At 44.4% G+C, this 23,690-nt stretch overlaps 2 protein-coding genes across 5 annotated transcripts in view; both read right to left on the reverse strand.

Moving 5' to 3' along the window:
• Nucleotides 1-10,176, reverse strand: part of NFRKB (nuclear factor related to kappaB binding protein) — a 30,794-nt gene extending 20,618 nt beyond the window's left edge. For all 3 annotated transcript variants that reach the window (XM_043451799.1, XM_043451798.1, XM_043451797.1), the window contains exons 1-3: nt 10,063-10,176; nt 7,266-7,421; nt 4,567-4,768 (exon numbers count right to left, since the gene is read on the reverse strand). In XM_043451799.1, the coding sequence (XP_043307734.1) occupies nt 4,567-4,768; nt 7,266-7,400 (337 nt within the window). In that variant the 5' untranslated portion in view covers nt 7,401-7,421; nt 10,063-10,176. The remainder of the gene's footprint in view (nt 1-4,566; nt 4,769-7,265; nt 7,422-10,062) is intronic.
• A 1,045-nt stretch (nt 10,177-11,221) lies between these two features.
• Nucleotides 11,222-23,690, reverse strand: part of PRDM10 (PR/SET domain 10) — a 92,333-nt gene continuing 79,864 nt past the window's right edge. Inside the window, exons 19-22 of one of the 2 annotated variants that reach the window (XM_043451824.1) lie at nt 22,615-22,755; nt 19,560-19,728; nt 16,620-16,723; nt 11,222-14,150 (exon numbers count right to left, since the gene is read on the reverse strand). In XM_043451824.1, coding sequence (XP_043307759.1) covers nt 13,953-14,150; nt 16,620-16,723; nt 19,560-19,728; nt 22,615-22,755 — 612 coding nt within the window. In that variant the 3' untranslated portion in view covers nt 11,222-13,952. Of the gene's footprint in view, nt 14,151-16,619; nt 18,706-19,559; nt 19,729-22,614; nt 22,756-23,690 lie in introns of both variants that reach the window. The other variant, XR_006266401.1, reaches the window with a different exon arrangement.

Here is a 23,690-nt window from a genome sequence, read left to right on the forward strand (position 1 = left end):
AACGAACATGGGTCAGTTTCATGGGTGCGCATTGTATATGCTGTTTTTCAGCTTTTCTTATGTTTAAAAAATTTCAAGATTGGGAGTGATATATATATACTACTACGTATAAGATAGATAAGATAATGAGAACCTACTGTATAGCTTGGGGAACTCTACGGGTTTGAAGCAGGAGAATAACACAACCAAGAGCAAAAGATAAAGATGGTCACCACCGCAGTGGTCCAGGTGAGGGCCGACAGTGGCCTGGTCCCACCTTGTCCCCCCACATCCAGTGTAGAGCCGAGGCCCCAGGAGGCCTACAGACCCTGCTGTGCGGGCCCCACGCATCGCAGCCTCTTCTTCCACCAGCCTCCCTTCTGCTCCCTCCACCCCAGCCCCACTGGCCTCCATGCTATTTCCCAAGTGCACCATTACTTCCCCGAAGCCTTTCTCCTTAGCGTCCTTCCACCTGCAAGGCTTCCTGCTAAGACCCAGTGTCTTCACAGCTTGCTCCTCAGATCTTCACGCAGCCTCTGTCCAAATGCACCTCATCAGAGAAGCCCTACCCAACTACCACCCAAGACAGCTCCTTCATGTCACTCCCAGGCCCACTACCCTTCCTGAGTCTCTGCAGTGTGTAACACCGAGACACACTTGCTTATCTATCATCTTGTTTTCCCCTATTAGAATTAAGAGCATGACTACAGCTCCAGAACCTTGAAGAAAGGCATATGTCAGCTGATCAGTTAAGTAGTGGTTAAGTGAGCAGCAGTAGAGCCCTGAGATGTATTTCAAGGGACAAAGATTAGACCTGCTGACAGCCTGGATGCTGGGGCAGGAAGAGGAGCGTGGTACCCAGATCACTCGACACGGGCGACTGGTGCCATCGTGGGAGCTGCAGTGAGAGAAGTCCGTTTTGGAATACTAGATTTAAGCAGGGTGCTACAATGTGAACTTAAGGAGACAGATGGAACAGCTAATCTCAGAGAGCTAAAACACGGCATCAAAATGTCTGTTTTTATTCGAACCGCCTTTAATGACATTCCGACGTAATCAATAAGAGCAAACACTTGGAACAGCACCTGACACATAACTGTCACCATATAAGGGCCGTGCATATAGTAACTCACCTCATCTTCACAACCCCTCTTCCCTGCATAAAGAAGATACCACTACATTCTCACATTACAGAAGAGCCTGAGGCGTGGGGAAAGTATATAACTTGTCCAAGGTCACACAGCTGAAAGGGGAAACTGAGTCTGAAAACAGGCCACCCAGCTTGAGAGGTCAAGCTCTCAGCCACCACGTTGTAACGCTGCCTGCTGTAGAGAAATAGGGAATTTGACTTTTAAGGAAAGAGGCAAGAGTTTAATGCTACTGATGCTGACATACAGGAACTGGACCAAAATTCTACTTCTTTACTTCTGTACTTCTCTGATGTGACCTTCCTTCAGTCTTTAGCTTCCCCAACTTATGACAACCACAACAGACAAACGCTCTATTAAAATAGAATTCTGAGTACATCAAACTAAAGAAAACACATCATTAAAATCAACTGGTTTTAGTATTCTTAATGTGGTCACTGCAAGTTTTTTACCTGAACATGTGGCTCACGTAGTATTTCCATTGCCCGCGCTGAGCCACAGAGCAGTGGAAAATGCAACTACAGCTCTGGGTGAGGTTGGTAAGAGGGCAAAAGAGCCTGGTAGGTGGTGGGTTTTATTCCAAGTGAAGACAATTGGCAAATATTCTGAAAACTGAAACTTTGAGATGCTCACGCTGGTGGCTGTGTGGAGATGGTGTCTGAAGAAGCCCCAGTAGGAGCTCCCAGAGAAGAGCTAGTAGATGGGAGCAGGCAAGTAAGGAAGGAGAGAGGGCCTAATGGCAGGAGCAGAGGCAGGAACAGTGAGTCAATGAGGACTCAGCAGAGAGGGGTATGCTGGAAGGGTGTGCAAGGCCCAGCAGGAAGTCAGGAACGGGAGGGCCACGAGTGCAAAGTGGGGAGGCGAAGGTCTCACTTCAGACATCAGACATTATGGTCAAGACATCAGACATTACGGATGGGTTAAGAAGAGAACTGAAAATCATCTGCTGATCTGCAAACTGCATTTTCACTGAAAAGAAATATGGACCAGAGGTAAAAATGAGCACTGGAACAAGTAGCAAAATAAGAATATGGGCCACACAGTAGCATAATAGTGTTAAATTTCATACTGATATTCAGAATTTAAATTCAATACAGTACTTTATGTATTTCTGAACTTGATCATTTCTGGTTACCTAAGAGAGTGTTGCTTTTCGGAGATGAATGCTGAAAAATTAGGATTTTTCAAGCGGTTCAGGGAAACTAAAAATAGTGGTAATAAGCACCATAAGGACAAGAAAACAAATGGGACAAAATGTTAATAGTTGGTGAACCTGGTGAGGAGTATGTGGGTGTCAATTACAGATTCTTATCACTTTTCTGTAGGTTTGAAGTTTAAAATTTAGAAAGGTGCTGACAGGTGCAGGAGACAGCCCCCCAAGGACTGCAAGCTATGATGTCTTGCCAGAAGTTTGGAGAAAAGGGAAAATGACAGATGATGATGAAGGGGACAATGGTTAAGGACTTTTTCAGTGTGAGATCCCTGATCCCATCTACAGACTGAAAAAGAACAAGTACAGCAAATACACACGGTAGAACAACTGCTAAGAAATGAGGTCCCGGAGGACGCAAAACATGAAAAGAGCAAGAGCAGGGGTCAGCTTTAAACGAAGAAAGGTCCTTCCTCCAAGACAAGTAGGTGAGCGGGCAATGACCACAGTGAACTGGGGTGCGGCTACAAGTAGGAAGCCGAGTCCCTGGCAGATGAGGCTTTCCTCAGAAACAGAAGACCGGGGAGCCTGAGTAGCATCTGGGCTTAAGAAGAAAAAGGAGTCTATCTAAAACATTACCAGGAAAACAAAACCAAAGGTAAGAGAACTGGCAGCAATGCCAACTCGGTCAAGACATATAACCACAGTAACCATGGTGACGCAGCCATCCTGATCAACACTGGACCTGAAACAAGATGCAGGACAATGAGAACCACAGAACTCCTACCTTGACGTTCCTTGTCTGCATCCTCACCAGGACCATCACTTTGATTTGGAAGGAAACATGCCAACGTCACAGACAGTCCCTGACATGGCCTCAACCACCAACCAGGCCTACCAGCTTAACTCCCACCTGAGACGTGGCTTCAGCCACATAAACCTTGGCCAACCAGAGGGGAAATCCTCCTTAATAACCCACCAAAGAAGGGAACACTCATTTGAACCCCTAAGATAATGAGGTAAGAAATGATAAGCTTTTTCTCTCCAATATTTCTGCAGCTGTCAAACTGTCCAGTTTAACACAACTCAAGAGGTGGTGTTTTTCAGGGGCTCCTGCTGAAGCAAAGTCACCCCAGAAAGCGGGAAGGGGAGAAGCACCTTCTGTGACTCTCCAAGGGACAGGGAGCAAAGGGGACTTCAGCGTAATCCCAAACCCATTCTGGAATCCCCAGTGTAATTACAGATTCAGGAAAGAATTGGTGGGTGCTAAAACCACTGGGGAAAACAAAGGCTTTTTGAAAATAAGATTATCACATGGTCCCTAAATATGACCTATAGATTGCATATTAATTACAGGGGGAGAAAGGTGCCCTTACAGTCAGTAGGCCCGGCAGACACCACAGAACCAAGTGATCAAAAGCAAACCTGACATCACATGCCCCCTGTGGGGGAGGGGTGGGGGGATGAAATTTCCCATTTCCTTTCTTGGCAAAATGTTTAACCCAAATTTACATCGTGAGGAAGCAATGGTAACTCCCCAGAAAGCAAGACATTTTACAATTCAAGTGTCCTGGGCTTGTCACAAATGTATTTTCAAAGACAAGGGGAAAAAGGTCCTAGATTTAGGGAGCTGAGAGACAGGAAATCCACACACCACACACAAACCATGAGCACAACCTGGATTTAAAAGTTGACCATAAAGGACACTGAACCACTGGGAAAATCTGAACAAGGGCTACTATGCTATTACCTGTTCACTGTGAAGTTTCTTGGGTGTGGTATTAACACTGTGATTATGTGGAAGGACGTCTTTGCTAACAGATACACTACATGCTAAAGCGCCTGGTGGGAAAGTGTCAACTTTTCTGCAGGAAAAAAATGTATGCACATCACACACACATAAATATGTGCGACAAACCAAATGGTAAACTGACATGAATGAATTAATTCGTGAAGTGAATTCTTTAGTGAATTCTGAAGACTGTTCATAAAGGGTGTCCTAAAGATGCTAATAACGCTTTGCTTCTTAATCTCAGTGGTGGCTACACAGCTGGGCTCATATAACAAATCAATGAGCAATATCTACGATGATTTATGTTTCCTATTAAGTGAAAATTTTTTATTAAAAAAAAAGAACAGCCTAGGCAGCAAGGTGCTGCCTGAAACCACTCTGACTGACTGGACAGCGTCTGCACATAAAAGCAGAGTAATGTGAAAGAAGGAGTATGCACAGAAGGGGGCGTGTTCCCACTCCCAAGCCTCTAAAGACAAGACTGTGGGGCTACACACCTCGGAAAAGCTTCTGGGCGATGTGCAGAGGGTTCCCAAAGCGGAAGTTCTCGCCACTGAACAGGGCGAGGATGAGCTGATTCTGCTGCTCCATGCTGTCTTCAGGAAAGTGGGGCAGAAACTGCTGGAGATGTTCACGCTGCGAGTCGCTCAGCACTTCCTGCCACGTTGAGAGGCTGACTACATCGAAGAAGATCTCAGGCTGGGAGAATCAGGAAAAGCAGGAGGAAAGCAAACGAGAAAAAAAACAAAGTTTTTAAGTTTTCTGTGCATAAGTGGTGAAATACACATAACATGAAATCTACCATTCTGTCCATCTTAGGGTCTACGGTTCAGTGGCATTAAATACACTTACAATGTTGTGTAACCATCAACACCATCCAAGTTTTTATGTTTTTTAAACAAACTAAAATTCCACTGATCTTTACCCAATTCTGAAATCTTGAGAGATTTGTCAGGAATCCCCTGGCAGGCCAGTAGTTAAGACTTCGTGCTTTCACTGCTGGGGCCCAGGTTCAACCCCTGGTTGGGGAACTAATATACCAAAAGCCGCACAGGACAGCCAAAAAAAAAAAACAAAACTTGAGAGATCAGTAAAGATTACATATAAACCACAATCTTATACCCAGCAATAAATAATAATCCTCAGGAAAGTGAGCTCAGCAGAGAGAATCTCATTTAGAAACCACTTCTGCCAAAAGGGGATAGGATGGTGAACATCTCAGTTCAGCTCAAGATGAGGGGCAGTAAAAGTCCATGTGGGAGGCGAGAACTCTAAGAGCTGAGGGCATTTGCTGAGAAAGCGAAGCGGCAGGACCAGGTCTGTTCTCCACTCGGCAGTTATGTACAGGACACATCCTAAGTGCCGTGTGCTAAGATGGACGAGTGCGTATACCGTCTGGAGGGAGAACAATTAAACAAGCTATTGCAATGGAGTGGAAGCTTACCCGTGAGTACACGGGAGAAGCACACTCCCCAGACTTACAGTCTCAGAGAACACCTTCCACACGAGGTGACTTATCTAAGACAGCAAGGGATAAGAGGAGAATGCGCTGAGGCAGAAGGGTTAAAAACCCACAGAGCAAAACCCAGAGTAATAAAAGAGTAATTACTACAAAACAAAGGACAGCAGCGACCTTTAGGGGCAATAGAAAGGGAGAAGAGGAGAGTTAGCATTCAAGTGGGGGCTCCACAGGTGTTTTATTACTGCTTAAACTGCATATATATGTGTGTGTGTGTATATATGTGTGCACTTTATACATTCTTATGTGAGACACCTTTCACTTTTTAATTTAAAAAAAAAAAAGTTCAGGGGACTTTCCTGGTGGTCCATTGGCTAAGACTCCACTCCGCCCTAAGTAAGACCCGCTTCAACCAAGTAAATAAATAGATAAACAGAAGTCCAGGCAACATCAAGAAGCTCAAGAAGAAAGAGGGCAAGGGAAGCAGCAGACAGTAAGACAGGAGCAAGGGACCTAGGAACACGGTGAGTACTTGTGACTTTATCCTAAATGACAAGGACAGACAGTAGGGAGACAGTGAAGGGTATAAGCAGGAGACACCCAAGAGACCAACCACCTGCAGGTGTCTCAGCCGGCAGCCAACACAGCACCTCCGGCTCCCTGTCTCAGACCTCCCCGCACAAACCTGCTTCTGCACACCACATTACTACTCGCATCTCAGCATCCGGCACAGAGCAAGCACTTAGGTCAAACAAGTGCTTGCTGGCCGACTGAACGACATACAGAGGTTTACTTGAAAGAGCATGCAAAGAAAACATGGATGGGAAAGACATATTCCAAGTCCAGTAGCTGTTACTTTGCCAAAGGAGGCAATACGGGCAAAATGCTGGCTTCAATTTTATCTACAATTTTTAACACATGATGAAAGAAAAATCTGAACCAAATATGACAAAATGAAAGTATCTTCCCAAACTGAATGCATGGATGTTCACCATATGATACTCTATACCTGTCCGTATATTTGAACTTCGGCAAAATAAACAAATAAACACATGTTTCAGCATACCTAGTGCCTTGCACATAATAAGCATTAAATAAATGGTAGCCACCTTAACAATGATGACTGCACAGCTCAGCTGTGAAAAGTGGTCAAAAGCACACTATTAATACTCTCTCAAGAAATGAACTATTAATTGACTAGAAAACTGGTTACCTTAAGGACAGATAATGTATGCATTCTGTACCATGATTCACAACTTGGGTAAACATCTAATATAAAAGATAGACACAATTTGGTCCTTAAATATAAAACTTCTTGGGATAGCTCTGGCGGTCCAGTGGTTAATAAGACTGCTTTCACTGCACAGTGGTGCAAGTTCAATTCCTGCTTGGGGAACTTAAGATCCCGCAGGCTGAGCGGCCAAATAATTTAAAAAAAAGAAAAAAATCTAGCGAACTGTTGAAAATTGTCTTGTTAAAATATGGCTTATGCCATATTATTGAGTGAACATGTGATTAAACATGTAGAATGAAGCTTATACTTTCTTCCTTAATCAGAATATTAAACAGATTTACACTTAAAACATCGCTCTGGTTGCAATGTAGAAAATCAGAAAGAAGGGGGCACAAAAGACTGAAAACTTAAAAAAAAAAAAAGACTGAAAACTTGCAAAGTGTAGAAAAGAGTGTAGAGAAGAACTCTTAGAAGGAAACAACAGTGTGGCTGTCACTACTCACGTCCTCCAGAAGGTCCTCAGGCAGACTAACCCTGGTGCCCCCCAGGAGGCAGTCCTCCATGATCCGTGAGCCGTGGCCATCCCCACACGGGCCCAGTTCCAAGGGATCCGTCAGCATATGGTCCAAGGAATCCATTGTTTATGTTCCACAAGTAAGCTAGACAAATCCATGCAGTCAAACCATGAGACACAAAGGCAGAAACCCCAGGGAACTCTTGACACTAATGTTCCTTCACAAAATATCCAACCCAGAAAATATTCAATCTCTAATTTCTTCTTTTACCTTATCCTTAAACCCTGCTGCTGCTGCTGCTAAGTTGCTTCAGTCGTGTCCGACTCTGTGCGACCCCATAGTCGGCAGCCCACCAGGCTCCCTCGTCCCTGGGAATCTCCAGGCAAGAACACAGGAGTGGGTTGCCATGTCCTTCTCCAATGTGTGAAAGTCAAGTCACTCAGTCGTGTCCAACTCCTAGCGACCCTGTGGACTGCAGCCTACAAGGCTCCTCCATTCATGGGATTTTCCAGGCAAGAGTACAGGGGTGGGTTGTCATTGCCTTCTCCGTCCTTAAACTCTAACCACTGCTAAACAGCTCTTCTCCTTCCCTCTCACCACATCCTCATCAGAATTTCACATCTTATCCAGTAGGTCTCCCCCAATACTCAGAACACTTCTACAGCAACTCCCCAATTAACAGAATTTCTTATACCTTCATTTTACACACAAGCAAAATGAGACTTATAGATTAAATGATAACTAGATCAGAGTCCACCATTTAGACTTCCCTAAGGGACTAACACTTTCACTACTTTTGGGGCCTCCTTGGTGGCTCAGATGGTAAAGAGTCTGCCTGCAATGCAAGATCGACCTAGGTTTTGATACCTGGGTCGGGAAGATCCCCTGGAGAAGGGATCTTCTCCACTCCAGTCTCTTGTTTAGAGAATTCCACGGACGGAAGAGCCTGGTGGGCTACAGTCCATGGGGTCACAAAGAGTCAGACATGACTGAGCGACCAACACTTGAAATCCCTCACACTAATATAGTTTACTTAATATTGTTTTTTTAAGCAACTCTTTGTTGTTCCCTCATAAAAGAAATGACTGAAAATCCGGGGACTAGTGAAGTTCAGAAAGCAACACTAAGTTAATGAAGGCCTGTTAAGTGCCAGGCCTTTCATGTACCTGATTTAATTCTTATAAGTGTGCAAGACAGGGTTATTACATCTACAGATACTAAAACCTAGCATCAGAATAGATAAGCAACTTGCCCAACCCCAGAGGCAGGACTGAAATTCAGGTGAGCAGGACTGCAAATCCATGTTCTTAACACTAAAAGTCAGTGACCAATGCACTTTAGTGGGTCCAGCTGATATGTATAATCATGTAAATATAATGCTATTTTTCTCCTTCCTATAATAAGTGAACACTGTTGGCTACCTTTAGAAACATACATATGAAAATTTTTTCAGAGAGCATCTCATAAGGCTGATGGCTGGAATTAGGGGCAAAGCAGAGGCCATAGTTATTAACAACTGGTTCAAGGGGAGGCTGAACTCAACCACTCTACAAACATTTGCTAAACCCCTTCTCCAACTCTGATTCCTACCAAATGGAAAGGAATAAAAACAGGTTTAATAAACACCAAACTCCTAGTCTCATCTCAGCGACTCTGAGCACATCTTACCTAACCAGCTATCAAATTCTTTACCTATCTAAGATGAAGAGGAGCAGGACCTGGTCCTCTGGTCCTCTCTACAGTTATTTCCAATCATGAAATGCAGTGAATCATTTCCAGATGGATGCATTCATATAGCTTAATGCAGTCATGTAATGACTTCTTATTCTGAAAAACTCTCAAAGGATAAAGAGCAGGCCTGTAATATTACTGTTAAAACAAGCACCTTTCCCCTAATTATTTCAAGTTATCTGGAAGAGATGTCAGATCTACATATGATATAGTGGAAAGACTCCTGTTCAAAGCAGCTGAGTGGTCCCCAAGGGACTATGTCCCATCACCCTTCAGTACACGATGAAGGACAGCATCTTGAACACCTCTGACGCCTAAATTACTGACACCATTGAGAAAGCACAATGCATTTGCCTTTAATAAAACTTTTATAAACAAAACAAAAAAGTAGATGCAACCTGATGCCCAGAATAAAGCCCTCTTAACAGAACTGGCACCGAAGAGGGTAACAGCTGCAGGGTTTTACCTGACTCTTAGGAGAAGCACCTGTTTCACAAACTGCTCACCAGTTTCTTCAATTACACTGAACGGATCGCTAAATGTAACCTATCCGGGTGGCAACCTTTGCCCTGCAACTACTCTTTAGAGAATCTCAAAACACAAGAAAGCAGGCAGCTGCCAAAGGGTCGGGACCCCGGAAGCCAAGGGTTTTTTTAGGGTTTTTAACTCTTGCGGCGTCCTGCACCGCTTGACCAACCAGGAAGGCCTCTCTCCCCAAGGCCCTTTCTCTGCACCTGGGAGAACCTTCCCTCCCGGCCCCTCCCCAACACAGAAGTTAAATCCCAGGCTCTGGCCGCGGCAGCCGCCCGCTTCAAACTGCAAACCCCTCCGCAGCCCCCAGGCCCGGGTCCCGCGCCACCTCCGCGACCAAGGCCCCTCCCCCACACCGCGCTAACCCTAACCCCCACCCACCCAGGCCGCCCGGCTCCCACCGCGCCCGCTCCCCTGCCTCGAGCCCGAGGGAGCAGCGACCCTCGGAGACCCGGCCGATCGCTTCCTCCCTCTGCTCCCCACACAACACTTTAACGCTTTCGCCGCCCCGGCCCGCCCTCACCTGCGCCGCGGGAGCCGGTCTCGTAACCCGCCGCACCTCTCAGCCCGCGGGCTCCCAGACCGGACGCGCTCGCTCCCGCAAGGCGTCTCGGTGCGTGCACGCTCCGGGGTCGGGCGGCGGAAGGGGCGGGGCTGCGCGGGGCGGGGCCTGGAAGTGCCGGGGGCGTGGCTTTCGGGGCGGGGCCGGAGGTGCCGGGGCGGGGCTCGCGAGGCACACAGCCTGTAGTGCCGAGAGCCCGCAGGGCTGGACTTTGGAGGGCCGGCTGCTGTCTCGCTCGTTAATCTCACCAGTCTTAGAAGTGTCCGGAGGGCGAATCCGGTGTGGCCAGTCGTTACCTGGGCGCGAGCTGAGGCTCCAGAGCCCCTAAGTGAGTGAATGCAGTTTTATTAGCTAACGTTTGCAGAGCGCAATACCCTGCTCCTGGCACCTGAGCACTTCCCATCCAAGAATCTTTGTACCAGCCACGTGGTGCGCTGTTAGCTCCTATTTTGTGATTTCTCAAGTTTCATCGAGGAGAAGGCTGATCTGATCAGAGCCTGTGCCGCTCCAACTAACCCCGGCGTGGCCCCAGTTCTCTCTCCCATCCCTGGACCCTCGACGTTCAGAAAGAAAGTACACACATTTAAAATACATTCTAAATCAAACTCGATAGTCTTCTCTCTATTACTAAACCTTCTCTCAACTATTCTCGATAGTTAAGAACCTAGGCCCCTTTCTTCTAACTCGCTAGGTTTTATTTTGAACGGCTTCGAACTTCTTATTACACAGGTACTTCCAACCAGTTGTTCAGGGACTGTCCTCTGTTCTCTGCATAGAAATAAGTCAGACAAGCTGGCAGGCCAAACTACTGCTCCTCCCTGCTTGGAAAATAGTGGTTTCCAAACAAAGCCAATCTCTGTTCCCTCGCTGACTGCACGTCTGCCTCTAGTTCCCTTTAGATTGTTGGGAGGCATCTGGAATCACACACCACCAACTAAAAGGACAGGGGAACAACGTTCCATACTGTCAGCCATAAATTCCCAGACCTTGTGTCTCTGACCACACCAGAGTAAATCAAAGAGTCAAAACAATGCAAGTTGTACTATTTAAAAAAAAAAAAAAAAAAAAAAAAGGTAACTATCAGAAGCTCTTGTATTTCGTACACATACAAACAAGGATGTTTATTAAAAAAAATATTTATTAATTTTTACACCTGCTGAGTAGCACAAGACTATTAACACTATAACTCACTGAATGTACATAAATGTTCACATTTAAATAACAGGGTAGGGTCAATATTTCCAACCTGTGGGTCAGCTTCAGCATCTCACGAAGTGCTTTTTAGCCCTACACGTCCTAAGAGTTTTTTGAAAGGATAATTCCAAATCAGAAAACAATTCAAGAAGACCAAAAGAATAGATTTTCCCAGAATAACAGTAAGTTTACATGATGAAATGTCTGTTTATGTGGGCACAAATCAAACAGTAAAAATGTAAAATCTGTATGTAACCTACTCCAAAATTTCCACACTGCACTGATGTCTACAATGCCAGTGTGTCCTAGGAGAGACCACAGTATAAACAGTGGCTACAAAATTTTTTTTCAAATTGGGTCTTAGATGGCTTATCATCTGCCACCTCTTCAAATCCAAGTCCTTTTCAAAATCCATTACCTTAAAATAAATGTGCTGAATACCTGATCTTAAAGCAAAATTGTTTGGCTCAACTGCCACACCTGCATCTCTGGTTGATAATATACAAATTATCAATAGTTCTAGAGCCCTTACTTATTCCACATAAGGACGAAAAAAAAAAAAAAAGGAAAAGAAAGAACTTAAATGGGAAAGAAACAGAAGTCCTTCCACAATATTTTTTCACTTCTGTGTATCTTAAAACTTGAAATAGCTGGCATAAAATGAACATTCCATTCAATGATAGTTTTCCATCTTAGTCAATAAGTTATTCCTGAGGGGAGGGAGGTACATTGCTGGTTCAAATAAAAAAAGGAACCCAACAGGGCCAAAAAATTAACTGGACCTTTGGGAAAGCTTGATTTTCTTTACCTAGCAAATCTTTTGAGGCTGGACACTAGGAGATTTGTAATCATCACAGTGGAGGACTGTGGGACTCAGAATCTCTACATTGTGACGCACAGTCTGTATTTTCTGTTGAAAACATCAGCATTACCTCTTTGTTACCAAAGATACAGAGTCCATTTTCATTTTCCACACAACTACCTAAGAACTCTCAGGTTCTCTTAGTGCCTAAATTTTCAGGGCTAACTACATGAATGAGGTCTCAGTAATAAAGTGCAAAATCTACATATTAGTAAAGTTACTTCAATAGAATTGCTTACTTTTCAGAAAGGTATCTTTACCATAAAGAAGCTACTATACTTCTTAATTTGTAGAGCCAGTTTTTACCCAGAAATGTAAATAAAATAAATTAGTTAACTTCATTTGAAACTGAAGGTCGGTCTTCCTCTTCTGGAATGATAAATTCTACCATTTCCATAATTATTCTAAAAAATGTATGTCACAAAAAGTTGCTAAAATACCTACTGGTTTCTGTAATGTTTTATGTGCACAACTGGAATGTACAGTAAAAGGAAGAGAAATACCTTCCCCCACTGAATTCATAGCTACTAAGACTCCCAAACAGGAACAATGATAAGAAAAACTATCATTGAGGCAGAATTTTCTCCCTCTCCCAACTAACAATGTAACATGAAGATTGGGTTTCTTCCAGATCCCTTATAATTGCCCTAACAGACATTATAAATGGTCCCACCTTTTAAAATTTTCCCCCAAGGTGTGAAGTTAGTTATCTTACCAAAAGGCCCAGATGAATTGCAATATATTTAAAGTGTTAAGAAATAAGGAGGACCACCTTTCCATCCAATCTGAAAGAATGTTCATTTTAAGACAGTATTGGAAGGACTAAAATACACCGCACGCACGCTGTGAGCGAGGGTTGCAGGTACACCTGGGAAGAGCAAGGGTTCGCCCTTTATCAACGAGTGGTAAACGGATCCTGAAAGGCAGGACGAGGTCTCAGTGCTTCTCACTCTCTGTATAGTTGCTTTAGCCATTTTTCTTGATACTGTCATCTCCAGTATCTCCTTCATACAAGTTCAACCAGAGAATGGGAGAGCAAGCCTTAAGGTGGGAGTTTAAATTCTGCTGACATCAGGCAACCTTTCCTTGTACAGGGAGTCCATAGTTGTGGAGTAATAAAGTAAGATCTATCAGAACACGAGGTTCTGACCTAATCTGCTAAGGACCAGGGTCTGTGCAAAGCACTACCAACAGCCCAACAGCGCTTTTCCCTAAAATGGCAAGTTTTTTAAAAATCAGCAATAAGAAAAATTTAGATGACAGTTTTTCCTTCAGACCATCATAAGGTTTCATCATTGTAATTTTCATATTCAGTGGGCTCCCTTTGTTATATTACTGAAAATGCAAACTCACAAGAGGAAGCAGTTCTAACCTAATATGCGCCTACAAAATGCCCCTTTGCCTTTGGTGCCGTGGCTTGGGATTAAGAAGTCCAATGGCCGTGGACTTGGCACATCCTTTCTCCACCTTTGGTACAACACAATACATCTTAATATTTCCACAAAGGAAAAGTAAGGCTTATCCATGTGTTAAAAAACCAGTTCAAGAGCAAGGCAAAGTTTCTCCATCTTGAAATCTGAATGACCTCCATTCCATGGCGGGAACTCCTAGGGTTTGAAGAGTCCACTTGGTAAAGATGATCTGGATAAAATAAGCCCTGGTGAGGATCAAAACTGTGATTTCCAAACTCTTGAGTGAATGATAAATCTTAAAAAGGAGTTGTGTCAGAAGCTTCCAGACATATGAATAAGAAAAGACATGATGTGACTGCTTGATTCTGGCTTGAGGATGGGAGTTAGGGTTTAGTGATATGCACTTCACTGTTCCCATTCCCGTTGGTGGTGGTTGTGATGATGTACTGAGTGGGCTGTTGGCTGGTGGTCTGGGGGTCCAAGTCACTGTGTGCAGCTGGCTGAACCTGGACTCCTCCAGAGAGAGCAGATGCTTGCTTTTCCTCCAATTCTGATTGACTTTCTGATAACACATAATGACCCTAGAGCAGGAAGAAAAGGATCTTTAGAAATCTGAGGCCAGAAGTTGGGGTGAGAGCCATGGGGAGGGCGGGGGGCGGAGGAGAGAAGGAATATGCAAAGAAATGTTCTAAGGGGAACCCAAAAAGGCACCTATGGGGGGAGATGGTTACCTAAGTCCTTTAGAGGGGATGGTCCAGCCACAGAAGTAGACTACAAAGGTGACTTAAAGGAGGACCTTAGTTGTCCTACCAAATGATAGAGTGAGGAACATCAAGTACAGAAATTTGCATCATGATGGTAACCTACCTGGCAAATGAAATGTGCTATATATTGTCCCTAAGAATTTAGAAATTCATAAAATAAGGTGACTGTGTCAATTAATGTCTAAAGGCAAATACAAAATGGGTCAAAGAAGAGATAGTTAAATTATCCTTAAAGAGGCAGAATGACCCCCCCAAGTCAAGATCAATGGTTCCCAGAGTTCAGAATTTCAAAGACCCAGCAAAATTAAGGTAAGAATTAATGTTCCCAAATTTTAATTTGCCAAGTGAAATCATTTTTTAAATGCTGCTGTCAAATGAGAGACATTTTAACACTCAAAAGCACAGGAAGAATACAGTCTTAGAATAAAGTCCTTTGCACTGAATAAATTTGACTTTATGAAGACATACACTGTTTTAATTTTTCCTCATTTTTCCCTCTGATCATGAAAAACATCTCCATGTCAGCTACCTTAACATTTTTAAAGAAAAGATGTGTCTGTCAGAAGGAAGATTGATCAGCTATATAGACTGAGAGAGAAAAAAGCCACGGAGGAAAACTCTGGTAGCAGCTTTTCCAAGGACTGTCCAGAGAGAAAGCCACAGCCAAATATGAATTTGATTTATCTGGGGCATCTGTTCTGAGTCCATGCTCATCAAAGCAACTCTCTGATCAGCATTTGGTTTCCCAAATGGGTCTTCCTCTAGCTGCAGGGGGCTGGTTCTCAACCAAGGGTCCATGGACACCTAAGTGGTTCATAGGTGGGCTGCAGATAATCTATGACCAAAACTGTTTAGTCGCTCAGTCATGTCTGACTCTTTGTGATGCCATGGACTATAGCCCACCAGGCTCCTCTGTCCATGGGATTTCCCAGGCAAGAATACTGGAGTGGGTTGCCATTTCCTTCTCCAGGGGATCTTCCCGACCCAGGGATTGAACTCGAGTCTTCTGCATTGGCAGGCAGATTCTTTACCACTGAGCCACCAGGGAAGCCCCATGTATACTGTGGCAGGGCCTAAAAAGAGTCAGTAAGTCCTTGTGGGACTCACAAAAAAGAGCAAAAACTTCACTCACCATGCCAAGGAGACCATTCCAGTCTACATTAGTTACTGTTCCCATTACAAAAGTGTTACTCCAGATTTATACAACTCTCCTCAGTCTAGTTAATATGAATTCGTGTGCTGAGAAATGAGTGAGCTCTTGGTGTGATTTGGGAAAAAAAAAAAAAAAGCCAGGTTTCTGAGGCTACTAAACTACCCTGTTACACATTGAGGCCTCTTGGGCAGTAATCAGTCTTCCCCTGGGCACATCCCAATAACCCAGGCCAGTTAAGAATATCTTTCTTAATTTAAATTTACAAACTCTGTCTTCCAGAGGCAGGCCAGAAGAACCCAGTGAGGATAAAAACAGAGTAGCAGATGCAATACAACAAAATAATTTATGGCAGGGAATTCCCTGGCAGTCCAGTCAGTAGGACTCTGCTCTCACAACTGAGGGTCTGGATTCCTGGTCAGGGAATTAGGAACCCCAAAGCTGCACGGCATGGCCAAAAAAAAAAAAAGAATTTCATAACACATTCATTATATTATTCTCTCCCTACTTGAGGATCAACAATCATGAAGACTCATATACTTTCTAAGAAACACATAAAAAGATGATCAATTATCTACAAGTATCTATATGTATGGGCTTCCCTGGTGGCTCAGTGGTAAAAGAATCTGCCTGCCAATGCAGGAGATGCAGGTTCCATCCCTGCGTCAGGAAGATCCCCTGGAGAAGGAAATGGCAACCACTCCAGTATGCTTGCCTGGAGAATCCCATGGACAGAGGAGCCAAGCAGGCTACAATCCACGGGGTCACAAAAGAGTCACGCATGACTTAGTGACTAAACAACACAACAAATACATATATGGATCCAGAAGGTTCACTGTTGTTATTAATTGAATACATCTTTCTTGAGCATTTGCTATAGCCCAGCTTTCTGTGCAAGACATTAAGGATAAAGACTAAGACCCAGCTTTTGAGGAATTCATTGCCTAGTAGAAAAAGGTGGTGAACCAATAATTGAAATAAGCTGTGCTATAATACAGTACCACAAGATATTATGGGAAAACAGAAGATATACTTCTAACTCAGATATGAAGAGTTTGGGAGGAGAAGAGTTTGGGAGGAGGGCGGGGCTGGTGCAGCATGGGAAACAGAAAAACCCTCCAAGCAGCACAGCTTACCGGAGTGACCGCCTTCACCTGGCCAGTGGTGACTGGAGTTGCCACACCACTGTCTGTAATCACAAACTGGCCTGGGGGAAGTGTCATCATTTGAATCTCCGATGCTGAAAAACAGGAAAGAACCACAGTTCGGTGGTCTCACATTTCAATACAAGCGGTAGAAACAAATATCTCACCAGTGACCGCATTTCCTACTGAGTCATTTTCCATGGGTTTGCTTGCTCCCAGAGTCTTATGTTGATGTGATTAGATAAAACAAGGAGACAATTCATTATTTTGAAAACTGGTAAATTAAGGAGATGAGCCAAGTATTTAAAGCATTTATCCTGCCATTCCTGTGCAAATCATACCCCACAATAACCTGACAGTTAATATAAAACTGTTTTCATTATGGAAGTTTCCCAGCAATAAGTGTATAAAGGATGATAGAATCAAGGGACTTCCCTAGTGGTGCAGTGGCTAAGACTCTGCTCTCCCAATTCAGGGGGCCCGGGTTCGATCCCTGGTCAGGGGACAAGGTCCCATATGATGCAATTAAAAGATCCCGTGTGCTGCAGCTAAGACCCAGTGCAGCCAAGTACATAAATGTTTATTGAAAAAGAAGAAGAGTGTGATAGCATCAGAACAGCACAACTCTGCAGTGCCTAATGAAATGGCGGGGTAAAGGAAACAGACAAGCCTCCTGATGGAGGTACTATCAACAGATACGGAATGTTTGGAGGGCAAAAAACAGAACCTGATCTGATCAAGCCTCTAGATTTAACTGCCCATCTATAGGAAATAAAAGAGACAGAGGAAAGCATCTTAAATGACAATACAGGGATGTCAACAGCAAAATTTGGAAGGTAGGGAACACAAGTGACCCAGTTTCTTCAACATGTTAACTGCAACTTAGGAGAAAGAAAGAGAACACATATATAAACAAAACTCAACAGACATGATCAATGGCAATGTATGGCCCTTATTTGGAACCCAATTTGAAAAACCAACTGTCAAAAAAAACATTTATGAGACAGTCACAGAAATATGAACCCCGGATATTTGACAGCATTAAACAGTTACTGTAATTTATTTTTAGGTGTGATAACGACACTGGAGTTGTGCTTTTTGTTTTCACTGCTTTGATTTTAGAGATAGATACTAACATATTTATGGATGAAATGATGTGGATTATATTATATAGTTGGAGGACTGGGAGAGAACGACAGTGGGTACATAGCAAACAAGACTGCCCGTGAGCTGGTAAGTGTTGAAGCTGGATAACTGGTACAGGGGAGTTCATTACTGTTCTATTTGTGTGGGTATATTTTTGTGTTTATATATATGGTTTTGGGGGGTTTTTCCCCCAACACTGCACACCTTTATGTGATCTTAGTTCCCCCACCAGGGATTGAACCCACACCCTTCACAGTGAAAACGCTGAGTCCGAACCATTGGACTGCCAGGGAATTCCCTATTTTTGTATATTTTAAACTTTTTTCCCAAATAAGAAATTTCAGATCATTTCACCAGGTTAGAATGCTAGTTATTACTATGACTACCATGACTGTCGGCATCATTCCACATTCTTCTCACGGGAATGAAACTGAGTGTGAATGTCAGTCTATTTACCAGGATTACTGGGGTTCATCATGAGGAAGAGTACTTCCCTGACACACACTAGGCTCAGCTCCCACTGTGACCACCAGTATTTAAGAGAATAGATTGTAAAGAAACAGTAGCATTTGAGCCTGTCTCCACACCAAATCTACATAACACAGCCTAAGATCAATCACAGCAGAGATGGACCCAAAAACAAAATCAGTAGTAAGACAGAGACTAACACAGCCCCTGTTCTCCTAGTTCCTGCTATGGAGCTCTTAACTGTTACTATTCCTGTTTCTTCCATGTCCTCAGTGATAAAGGTCTCATACTTTTCAGCTGACACCCAAAGCTGTTGTCCCCACCAAGATTTCTACTTGTTCTGACCTTTGGCAGCCAGCCCAACTGGTTCTGGTAACACGAACCTCAGGGTTTTGAAATCAGCTACTCATGTATCTGTCTCCACCTGATGCGAAGAGCCGACTCACTGGAAAAGACCCTGATGCTGGGAAAGGTTGAGGGTAGGAAGAGAAGGGGACGACAGAGGATGAGATGATTGAATGGCATCACCGACTCAATGGACATGGGTTTGAGCAAATTCCGGGAGTTGGTGATGGACAGGGAAACCTGACATGCTGCAGTCCATGGGGTTCCAAAGAGTCGGACACGACTGAGTGACTAAATAACAATGAGATAACAGTTTCTTTGAGCCCAAGATTGTCTGGTGAGGAGGAGCAGCACAGTGTGCTGGTTTAGAGTGGAAACTCTGCACCCAAGCTGCCTGGGTCCTAGTCCTCTGTTTAGTAGCTATGTTCCTTGGATGAGTTACTCTGTGTCCAAACTGCCTTATCTATAAAATGCAAGTACTGATAACTTATCTAGGAGGCTGCTGTGAATATTAGATGTGATATAGATTCAGTTTAGAATCCTTCCTCGCACACAGTAAAAGCTTAATGAAACTTGGTTAGCATGATTATTGTGTGGTGTTACGTGTATGAAAGTCAATATTCATCTTTTGTACACACAGGGTCTCGCACAGTGATTGATATACACACATTCTATAAACACAGCTAGAAGAGATCAATAATGACCTGAAATCCTAAATGCAGCTACTGTACTACTTAAACCGCCTGCCTACACTTGCTCCAGCAATATTCCTGACTTCTCAGAAAAATGTCATTTCAGGGTGGCCCTGACATCAGACGCTGCCTGAATCGAGAAACGCATTAAGGTACAAGCTCCGCAGAGTGTAGAAAACGGCTAATGAACCTTTAATCCAGAAAATCGATGATAAAGCCGATGAAATTCCGCCCTGTAGCTGCAGGTCCCCCACCTGCAGTAAGTGCCAGCCTTACTTACGGTAGCCACGGAAGGAATTCCAGGTGTTGGGGAGGTATGTGTGCTGGACCGTGGAGCCCTGGGGAGGCTGCTGGAGGGCCTGGCCCTGTGAGGAGCTACCTGCGACATGCGAGGGGCTGAGCCCCTGCTGAGACTGCTGTGGGGAGGGACTCAGCGGCTGCCCAGTCACCTGGAGAGAAAGAGAGTGGGATGCGTGAACTGTCAACCAGTTGCTGAAGAAAATAAATCATGCTCATGGGAATTGTAACGCTGAATGCAGAACTGTTAAAATAGTAAATTTTATTCTGGACTGCACCATATTGCATGCAGAATCTTAGTTCCCCGACCTGGGACTGAACTCATGCCTCCTGCAGTGGAAGGGCGGAGTCTTAACCACTGGACCACCAGGGAAGTCCCTAAAATTAGACCTATTTTAAATAAGAACAGAATTAATGAAAAGCAATCATAACTATGAAATCCTAATTACTTTCCAAAGGATGATTATCTACAAGGGTACCCAAAGACTTAATTGTTAGAAAAGTAAATGAATGGAAGTATAATTATCTTCATTGCATAGCTTTAAAAAAAAAAACCTAAAAAGCTCAATGACTTTCCTGTGTCACAAAGCTAGCCTGTAATTTAACACAAACTGAAGTTGAACCCAGAAGTTGAAATCTCCACTTCCGTGTACTAGATACCCCCCAGTTAGTGGAGATAAACACAGGGACCCATTCTGTCTACAGGATAAACAACCCCCCCCACCACCACTGTCTGCCACTCAAGCCGTCCACCCTTCAGTTCCAAAACACCTTCCTGGCCTTGTTTCCAAGCACGATTTCCTGTCACTAACACACCACATCACAATTTACAGACACACCACAATTTCCCACGTCTGTGTCTGTCTCACTCATCCCCCCGTGTCTTTCTCACAATGAGAGCATATTCAGATCATACAGCTTCCCCCAGTTGCCATGTCAAAATCACACCCTCCTCTAAGACCTAACTCAAACACCACTTCTACATGATTTTCTTTGATTTCCTGCTAAGCACCATCTTTCCCTCCACTGAGCTCCCATAACCATATGACATGTCCACGTCATCCTCAGACGCGGGCCCGTAACCTAATGACACATCCACGTCATCCTCAGATGTGGGCAAGAGGCACCCTGCAGGGGTGTTGGCTGGCCCTTCTCAGGTGAGGCCTCCTGGACCTTGGAAATGGCCCTGTACCCACTTCCAGGACCCACACAAGTCCCTCCTCTGAGCATGGCCTCCCACAGGGGTCCTGTCTCCCGCACCGGGCTCCTCTAACTGTATTCAGGCACCTGAGACCAATGGGGTGGCCTGGATTGCCAACTGCAGGGGTGTGAATGGAGCTGAGACATGTGGGCCGAGGCCCCGTGAGTGCAAGATGGAGCCTGGGTGAGGAGAAGGGGGCAACAGACAGCCCCCACTTCCCAAAGGAAGATAGAACAGCCACCTCATCCTGACAAGGGACTCTGAGGAGCCCGTCCTGGCCCTCCAGCCTCCAGTTCCTTTGAAAAACTCAGAAGTGCGATGTTAGTGGGCCTGAGAAACTCATGGCCCCTTGTGGATAGAGGCTGCCTGTCTCGGGCTGGGACAAGTCACCAGAAACCTTACCCTAGAAGGAGGGGAGGGGCAATCAGACAGCAAGCAGCAGAAACCCCCCCTTCACCCACCACCAAAAAAAAATAAATAGGAGGGCAAAGAAAGTGCATGTTTATCCTATGGATTTCCATAGCAGTTGGAGCCAGGAAAAGAGGGACACAAAAGAGGAAGCAGTTGGAGACCACAAAAAAAGGGCTTCCCTGGTGGCTCAGTGGTAAAGAATCTGCCTGCCAAGGCAGGACGTGGGCTCGATCTCTGAGTTGGGTAGATCCCCTGGAGGAGGGCATGGCAACCCACTACGGGAGAATCCCATGGACCGAAGAGCCTGATGGGCGACAGTCTATGGGGTCCCAAAGAGCGGACACAACTTAGCAACAAAATGTCAATGACAACAATCCTTTTCCCTACTTCCTCCCACCTCTACCTGGCCACTGCCAGTGCCAGCCATGTGTTTGGCAGAAAAACACATTTAATTTTTTTAATTGTTTTTTTAATTTCATTTTTACCGTTTTCCAGTGCACACTATTTTGGTATAACAGCTCATTTTGCACAAGTCTGTAAATATCATCCCACTGCATTGTGGATTTAATTTTTAATTAGCACTATCCACTTTATTTAATATCCATGGTTACTTTATGTATATTTTCCAATGTGATTATTATGAAAGTACCTATGTCAGGCAGGAAGATAGGACATATTTATTTAATGGCTGGTGAGTTTGAGTGAAACCTTTAACCATTCATACGATGACATTCGGCCTTCATGTGCGCTCTTGTCCTGGCCCCTGTGAATGTCAGGAGAGAGTCTATGGGCATCCTTTATGGTTCAGGTACCTTCCCTTCATGCCCTGTTTGCTTGTGTGCATGTGTTACATCCCTACCAGACTCTAAGCTCTTGAGGGCAAGATGTAGAAAGTTTCCTGCAAAGAGTAATAATTTAATAAATATTTTGCAAGCAGATGTAGCTCTGCTTTTGGAGAAGGAAATGGCAACCCATTCCAGTGTTCTGCTTTCTCAATGAAGGCCTCTATCACTCAAACACAGTAATCCTTCACAATATCACTGCTCTAAAATTACAGAAACAACCCTGCTCTTGCCAGCCATCATCCAGCCACCCAGAACAGATCTCCAGGAGATCAGAGGTCAGGCTCCATCCAGACAGGGGAGGCTGAGCACTCAATGGTGTGTTCCTAATGCAGGCACACTCAGTCACTCAGGGGATCCTGCTGACCCAGGGATGGAACCTGGATCTCCTGCACTGGCAAGCGATTCTTTACCAGTGAGCCACTGGAGACAAAGATGACTTTTAAAGGCCCCCAAATAAAGATATCACTCCCGTAGTCAAGGAGACTAGGTCTGAGATAACGTCTCTCCGCTCTTAGTATGTCTTCAGAGTCTCTGAGGCCACGTTATCCCGAGACTAGTCCCTGGAGCAGGGGCCAGCGTACCTGGGATGTGGACACAGCAGGCGCAGGGGGCTCGGTGACCTGGATGTGCTGCACCTGGATGGCGTGCTGTGTGTAGGTCTGAGGGTCGTGGAGCTGGGCGACATCCACCGTGGACTGCTGGGACTGGTGTGGGGAAGTGGCCTATGGGAGGAGAAACCCAGACCCATGCTGAGTACAGTTCAGGGAAAGCCTTCCAGAGAGAAAGTGCAGCTGAAGCCTCGTCCCCCAGAAGAGATGGGACTTCAGAGCCAGAGCTCAGTCCCAAGAGCCCACACTGAAGCCAAGCTGGCAAACATCGGAGGAAAAGACAGCCTTAAAAATTATGCTTGCTAGCCTAGATGTCCATCAGCAGACAAATGGATAAGGAAGTTGTGGTACATATGCACGATGGAAAACTACTCAACTATAAAAAGGTACACATTTGAGTCAGTTCTAATGAGGTGGATGAAACTGGAGTCTATTATACAGAGTGAAGTAAGTCAGAAAGAGAAACACCAATACACTATATTAACATATATATATGGAATTTAGAAAGACGCTAATAACGATCCTATATGCAAGGCAGCAAAAGAGACATAGATGTAAAGAACAGACTTTGGACTGTGTGGGAGAAGGTCAGGGTGGGGTGATTTGAGAGAATACAATTGAAACATGTATATTACCATATGTAAAGTAGATGAGCAGTGCAAGTTTGATGCATGAAGGAGGGCACTCAAAGCTGGTGCTCTGGGACAACCCAGAGGGATGGGGTGGGGAGGGAGGTAGGATGAGAATTCAGGATAGGGGGACACGTGTGCATCCAGGGCTGATTCAGGTCGATGTATGGCAAAAACCACCACAATATTGTAAAATAATTATATCCCAATTAAAATAAATTAATTTTAAAAATTTTGCTTACTAACCATGAAACAGTAATGTGATTTAATACTGGAAGGGAAACGAGGGAATATAGCTCCTAATAAGAAGCTGAATGAGAAGCTCTCAGGAATCAAAAATCTTTTCCCCTTAAATTTCAATTAAATGTAATGGCCTACCTACCGTTTATCAGCTAAAAGAGATCAAAGTAGAGAAGTTGC

The sequence above is a fragment of the Cervus canadensis genome, chromosome 29 (genome assembly GCF_019320065.1).
Source record: "Cervus canadensis isolate Bull #8, Minnesota chromosome 29, ASM1932006v1, whole genome shotgun sequence".
Taxonomy (NCBI): Eukaryota; Metazoa; Chordata; class Mammalia; order Artiodactyla; family Cervidae; genus Cervus; species Cervus canadensis.